The following is a 7,432-nucleotide window of genomic DNA, read 5'->3' as shown; positions in this document are numbered from 1 at the left end:
ATGTCATCCAATAATTCCTCCACGAACTACCCAGCCAATGATTCAATGGCCAGATTAATTGCCTTAGAAAATCGGACAGGATACAGTAAGAATTCTGAGATGATGACAAGTTTGACTATTTTTTAGTAATATTTTACTGCATATATTATAGCTATGCAGCAGTTTAATGGACAGAGAAAATATTGGAACCCGAAAAATGATAAACCGTTACCACCAAGGGGTTGTGAAGTGTTTGTTGGAAAAATCCCACGTGACCTTTTTGAGGATGAACTTGTTCCTATTTTTGAAAAGGTACACCTATTTAATATAATTATTTTTAGTATTAAATATTGAGTGAGATTCTTAAATTAATTAGTTGTCTATTTCTAAACATTGCAGATTGGACAACTTTATGAATTGCGACTAATGATGGATTTCAGTGGTTTTAATCGAGGATATGCATTTGTTTGTTACACCACACAGGAGCATGCTCAGCTTGCAATTGAACATTTGGATAATTTTGAAGTTCGACCTGGGCAGCGAATTGGTGTTTGTCGCAGTGTTGACAATTGCCGGTCAGTACTTTTTATATATGTTGTCATACAAAAGTTCAAAAGTATTTGTAGGGTAGGCCATTATTTAGAGAAAAATAATTGTAAGTACTACGTCAGCAAGTACTTATATTAGTTAAAGCAGGGTTTCTTAACCAGGAGTGCGAGAACTAATCCAAGGGGGTGCATGGATGCTGAATCAGACACAAAAAATGTATTACTGTAATTTTTAATGTAAAACTAAGTCGCATTTTGGTATTGTGTTACTGTATTATCAGTTACTTGTATAAAAATAAAAAGAGGAAAAATGAGAATTGGTTGGTGATTTGAAAGGGGTGTAGCAAGGAAAAATGTTAAGAATCACTGAGTTAGATAATTCACAATTGATGCACTGTTTATTATTTCTTCTAGCTTGCCTAAATTAATAAGATTTACTTCATAACAGTTCTATTGTAAGTTTGTGAAACATGTTGATAATAATGTTAAACTAGAACAGTGTTTTCTTTGAGTATATGGAAAACTAAAACTATTGTGGTTTTAGCTTGTTTATTGGTGGTATTCCCAAAGACAAAAATCAGCTTGAAATTAAACAAGCAATGTGTGAAATATCTGATGATGTTAGCGATGTTATAGTGTACCCTGGAAATGCAACAGGTGTGTGAGTCAAATTTTTTAGTAAAATTTTAATTTTTATTTGTTTTAAGGACAGTAATAGTCATCTGATTGTAACAGACATTTTCTTGCTAAATGGCATCTTATTGTTGGAAAACATTCTTAGTTTAACACAGTACATCTACTAATTACTGTTACAAAAAGTATTATATTATAGTTTCCAATAAAAGGTTTTAAAAAATAAAACACATGCAAACAGTACAAATCATAAAGCTATATTGAAAGAAAAGTTTTAGTATATTTTATAACCAGGTGAATGCAACAGAGGATTTGCATTTATTGAGTACAGTACTCATCGTGCAGCAGCTATGGCGAGGCGCAAGTTAATGCCAGGTAGAATAACTCTTTTCGGCAACGAGGTCATAGCCGATTGGGCAGAACCTGAAATTGATGTATGTGTATACTTTATAGCTAACATTCAATAAAATTTAATGTAATTTTTAGGTTCTAAAAGCATATATATGTAAATTAATTGTTGTTACAACTGTAGAAACTGGTTACAAGGTTAATGTTATACCAATGCAATATTTGTGACAGGCCAACGATACACTAAACAGAATCAAAAACATTTATGTGAGAAATTTGAAAGTGACCACATCACACTACGCAATATTTTCTGCATTTGATGCGATTCGCCCAGGTGCTATTGAACGAGTTAAAAAGATTGAGGATCGAGATTATGCTTTTGTACACTTTTTAAGACGTGAAGATGCTCTTTATGCTGTGCAGGTGTCTGTTATATGCTGTTCTTACTTTAAAAAAATAATTGGGGTTGTTGAAATTAAATTGACAAGTGCCAACTGTTTGGTTCACATCCACTTATTGCTTGTCTGGAAACCAGGTAATGAATGGACAAGTCATTGACGGTCAAACTGTTCAAGTTTCTTTGGCCAAACCACCAACAAATAAGCATGATGTCAAGACACCAGTAACCAGTGCTTCATCTTTAATGAATAGTCAGTTTTTTAAATATTTATTCTTTTGAATAATTTGTATGTTGTTGAAAAATTGCTTGACAATTGATATGTTTAATTATAAACTGCACATTATTGTTATTATTTTTTTAGGTGTCCCGTTTTCCCAATCATCTGTGTCTTATGATCGATTAAATGGACTGTTACTCTCAAAATCAAATTCTTTAAATCACTCTTCATCATTGACCCCCAAGCCTAATGGCAATGTGGCTTTGCCACAATCTGCTCAGGAGTATGTCAAAATTTTGCAATCAGCAAATCAAGTATGACGTGTTGTTCACAGTTAAATAATATTTTTTAAAAACAAAATAATTAAAGACAGCCTATATTTTCAGCAATCTGCAATGAAATTTCCACACTCCTTACCACCACCTCCTGCCATGTTTCCGTCTTTTCCACCGCAACAAATTACCCAACATTACCCATTTCCGATTATGCGCAATAGTTACACCCCACTTATGTCACCTTCAACAGGGCTTTCCAAACCCCCATTGAATCCTGTTAGCACTCCTTCGATGGACAAAAAAGCTCCAGGTTATCCAATTATGTCAACTGGTAACAGTGATAAACCGAATCTTGAGCCAGTTAAAACTTTAGACCACATTGCAAAGATACAGTGTCCAGTTGTAAGTAGTTCAAGTATATAGTTTTGTATTTAGTGTATTTTCAATGTGAACAGCACCAGATTTCTAGGTTAATTTTTCTAAGATAAAATCTTTTTATTTTTTAAAATAAACTCTTTTTATTGTTGTGTGATAGTTTGGATTTTATGGGCATGGATTCCAGAAAATATCGGATCTGAACTAATGCTCAGTTCTATTGTAGTTTTTATTCTATTTATACTGAGGCAGTATCTCTGTCTATTGCTTGAAAATAAAATTTTAGGGAAACTTTTGGTGGAACATATTTGATATTGGCATCAGAATAAAATGCATCAAATCTGTGTTGAAGTATCAAATCTGTGTTGAAATCCTGTGCTGAAGTATCAAATCTGTGTTGAGTTCCACATTTCTTGATGTTTTGCAACAGTCAAAATATAAATTGATTTTAATTTGTTGTGTTAAGCTTTGTTCCCCCAAAATCAGTGTTTATAGGCAATTTATATTAAATCAATCTTCATTTTTATGCTTATCATAGGTCTATTTGGATCAGCTTAGCACCATTTTTAACAATGGAATACGTCCGGTTTACACACTTTACTCTGACAACAGTTCAAATGAGACAAAGTATGTATACCAAGTTGTGTTTATGGGCAAGACCTACCTTCCACCACCTGGCCAGTTTTCCAACAGTGTTTCCGAGGCTCAAAAGTTTTCTGCAAGATATGTTCTTAAACAAACTGGCAAGTTACTGTTAAAGATTGTGTTTTTAAATTTACTGTCAATAGAGGTGGCAAGTTTTATAATCTAATGTTTGAAAGTAGTAGTCAAATATATAGTACAGCAAAAAGCTTAGATTATTTGTACACAAGTTAACATAAAAAAATGTTTATTATCTGTTTTGGTTGAACTTAGTGATCGGTAATCGATAGTTTTAGTTACTCTTATTAAACGAAAGGGAAGAACGCACTCTCGCAATTCTTTGCGTAATATCTCCGGAAGTAAACAAGATATCGATCAGAAATTTCTACACATTACTCAAGGCAACCTAAGTTAGCCAGCAATCAGACTTATGACTGAATATTAATATTCATAAATATGAATATTAATATTTTAATGTTTTTTTTTAAATAAAGTCTTATTTCTGGCTAACTTAGGCTACTTTGAGTAATGTGTAGAAATTTCTGATCGATATCTTCTTTACTTCCGGAGATATTAACCAAAGAATCTCGAGCTGCGTACTTCTCTTCGGTTCTTACTAAGGGTTTGCATTCTGCAACAAGGTTTAATACTACTGATTTTTTTTATTTTTAATTGCATCACCTTTTATAAAGATGAATGGGTGAAGTTAAAGCTGACACAACTGGTAAACAGTAACATGGCCTCCAAGCCGCCTCCATTGTGTCCTCCAAGCATTGAATCATTTGGCAAAATGCCAAATCTCCCGAAGAACAATTTTTCAAACAGCAATGCGGCATCATCTATTGCCAACAGGTGGAAACAGGCAAACGGGGTTTGTTAATCATTATACTCTTGTTTCATTCTGCATAGTATCATTGGAGATTATTTAATGCATAATGTAGTGTCTGGATTTCAAGCTGGATACCCCGACTTCAAAGATACCTTCGACCAACACAATCAGTCGCAACAGTTACGCCAGCGTGTCATCAAACGTCAGCTCGCTGATCAATAATAACACTGCAAGTCTGTCAGCGCTTGGTCATACCACCAGACTGTGGAACGAACTCTCGTTGTCTGAAACGAGCAAAACCACACAGGTAAGCTTTTTCAGTAACATTTACACAAGGTCCTTTAAAATGCCCTTTTCTGTTCATCTATACTTATTGTTAATTGCTTTGTGTTTTTATTTTTTTAGATGTCAGTTATATTGTTCGGGACATTTAGTTTGCATTTATGTTGAAACTAGGCATTTTTGAAGTAGAATGTCGTATCTCTAGATTGTAATTCAAATTGAATTCGTATCTAAAACAGACGTTTAAATCGGGTAATTGGAGGCGATATGACTTTCTTTGTTCTCGGATGGTTGCGCCTAATTGTACGCAGCGTGTGTCTAATGCAGAGGTCGGCAAACTGTGGGCCGCGGCCCAAAAGTGGGCCGCAGAGCCATTTTTAGTGGGCCGCGAGTTACTTTTGAATTAATTAGTGTTATCATGTAGTTGTGGGCCGCGTGATAGCCGTTCATTTATTGCACTATATTTTAAAAGTTGGTGTGGCTAAGTCTTTTTACATTGTCCCAGCAGGGTCCATGCTATATTTTATGCCAACTTTAACTAGGTAAACGCAAAATTTTTCGCGCTTCGCGCGCTATTTTTGGTTTGTTTGTATGTTTTACATTATGGCATGGCAGTGTTTTCTGCATTAAGGGCATGTAATACTGTACCTTTTCTTGGTGTCAACAGCATAACGCTGTGTGGACTTGGACTCCCTACAAAATGCAGTTTATAACAAATTATATCTATAGTTATTTTCTATTGAACTTTGTAATATAACCATTGTATCATGAGTAACATTTATACAAATTGTAAGGCAAGATTAACGTAATGTATTCCGTTTATGTGTTTCGTGGCAACTTTTTACGTGATTGCGGGCGCCGCCATTCAGCTGTGGAGATGATATATTGTCAATCTTTTATGAATTCAGTACACGTCTAAGCTAAATGATTTGACAACTAAACTTACATAGACGTGTTGGTGCGAGAAGAACATTTTCTTTAATTACTTAAACTATGACGTTAGGCCCACTTGTGAGGTCAAATGTAAGGACTTTCATGTACCAAAAGCTATATCCTTTGATTTCCTGCGTCGTGGGACGCATAACTGTACAGTACAATTTCTGTTAATATATACTATAAATGACGTTATCCCAAGCAATATTAGAATCCTTTGATGTGCCATATGCGTCACTTGTTTGTCCTTTCAATTGAAATTTTGCCAATTTAAAACCAATTAACCCAATTTTTTATGTGCGCGTTTAAACTGGTCTTTGTCTTTGATGAGTTCGTTCGAGAACAACAAGTGTTTGTAAAAAGAGTTGTTTTTAAACGTAACTTTGTGACGTGTATCTAATGCCTCCAACTTAAAAAAATGTCCTGAATCCGACAGCGCTTTGCTGTCGAAGTGGCTTTACGTGGTGGGCCTTCAATAGCTCTGAAAAGAGTAATTTCGGCCGCGACAAAAATAGTTTGCCGACCACTGGTCTAATGTGTACTGCAAGGGTGCAAAGTTCGCAATTTTCTTAAATGCGTTAACTTGCAAAAGTATCATTTTATCATAAAACATGGTAGCCATGGACAAAATGCGGCACGGGGTTACCCAAGGTCAACTTTAGGCCAATATTCAGTGAAGTTACGCACAGCTTAATTGTCAAGTGTTGGTTCCGCGTTACTATTAAATTTGTATTCATCGCAGCACAATATTTGACTGCACAACAGATCACGTTTGTAGTAAAGTAGAACTGACACACGACACAACAATGTTTTATAAAACGGACTGAATTGGAGAAGAGTGCAATCTGCATTGTGTATGTACTCATTAAAAGTTTTTATAAAAATATTAGGTTTTGGGAACAACCTGATATTTGAACAACCTGATATATGTAGTGGTGCGTTACAGTTTACACAACTTCTTCAAATAGCAGTTGTTAAAAAAAGTGTTATGCGATTATCGTCACTATAACTTCAGTTTTATTATAACTGCCCTCACCCCCCACCCCATATACTAGGATTCGATATTTTGGATTCTTTATTCTAGATTCGAAACCTAAAATTGTAAAATCCCCTGGTATTCTACTTTTAACATGCCTAGTTGCAACCTAACAATTGTTTGAACTGTTTAAAAATTTCAGAGTTTTATTTAAAAAAAAAATGTGGCTATGTATCAGAGCGTTTACAAAGAGCATCAAAAAAAAATATTTGCAGTAATCCCTTAAAAATAAAATCTTTTTAAGGATTTGACTTATCAGAGCCCACTCTCACCTACACTCCACACTGCGTCAGCGATAGGATCAAATGCATTTTCAGTTTTCAAAAAGCCCAACTTTTCGTATGCTAGAACTGGCAGTTCTCTCACCGGTGGCACAGGTTTTTAAAAGACCATCAATGCGATAGCAAGCCTCGCAATCCACGAGTAGACTTTGATTTATTTACGTTTATGATTTTAGTGTTTTAAGTTATATGCGATTTTTACTGAATGTTCAGTTTTACGCCCATTAGTCAGGCTGTTTTTATTTGATACTAAGCGCAATAACGGTTTTCTAAATCAATATGATTGTTTTTAACATTATTTATAAAACTTCGCCAAATATACCGCGTGTTGTTTGAAAATCAAAATGGACCGAGCTTTTGTTAAATTGAATTTCCCCCTCCTAATCAGATTTTATCGACAAATTACAAACCAATCTAATTATTTTTCGAAGTATAAAGGTTCATGGTATTAACCGTGTGGTTTTCTATTCGTTTGTTCGTTGGCGTTTTAATTCGTTTTCAATAAAAAATGTACAAGTTACTCACAAAAGATGTTCTCGTAAAATCTAGATCAGTGGTTTCTAAACTTTTTGTCGTTGCGACCCTTTTTTTTATTTGCCTTATAACGATTTTTTTACTACACATTAAAAAATGTATTGTGCCCTTTGGACATAA

At 34.5% G+C, this 7,432-nt stretch overlaps 1 protein-coding gene across 1 annotated transcript; it reads left to right on the top strand.

Annotated features, from left to right (window-relative positions):
- LOC146160646 (uncharacterized) lies at positions 1-6,882 on the top strand. The gene is made up of 13 exons (XM_083384986.1): positions 1-85; positions 152-291; positions 379-554; positions 1,072-1,184; positions 1,455-1,594; positions 1,740-1,931; positions 2,044-2,158; positions 2,270-2,408; positions 2,622-2,802; positions 3,314-3,518; positions 4,110-4,288; positions 4,359-4,553; positions 6,742-6,882. The coding sequence occupies exons 1-13, from the start codon at positions 1-3 to the stop codon at positions 6,880-6,882; spliced, it is 2,001 nt and encodes a 666-aa protein (XP_083241112.1).
- The last annotated feature ends 550 nt before the right edge of the window (positions 6,883-7,432 follow it).

This window comes from Ascidiella aspersa, chromosome 3, assembly GCF_963924565.1.
Source record: "Ascidiella aspersa chromosome 3, kaAscAspe10.2, whole genome shotgun sequence".
NCBI classification, from domain to species: domain Eukaryota; kingdom Metazoa; phylum Chordata; class Ascidiacea; order Phlebobranchia; family Ascidiidae; genus Ascidiella; species Ascidiella aspersa.
Note: the sequence above shows the minus strand (reverse complement) of the source record. Positions and strands in the feature narration are given on the sequence as shown.

What these genes read in the sequence shown, in the direction of transcription:
- LOC146160646 (XM_083384986.1), top strand. Translation starts at nt 1, where the DNA reads ATGTCATCCAATAATTCCTCCACGAACTACCCAGCCAATGATTCAATG. An exon ending in GTACCCTGGAAATGCAACAG is followed by an intron (nt 1,185 to 1,454) that starts GTGTGTGAGTCA and finishes TTTTATAACCAG; the next exon opens with GTGAATGCAACAGAGGATTT. An exon ending in GGTGGAAACAGGCAAACGGG is followed by an intron (nt 4,289 to 4,358) that starts GTTTGTTAATCA and finishes TGCATAATGTAG; the next exon opens with TGTCTGGATTTCAAGCTGGA.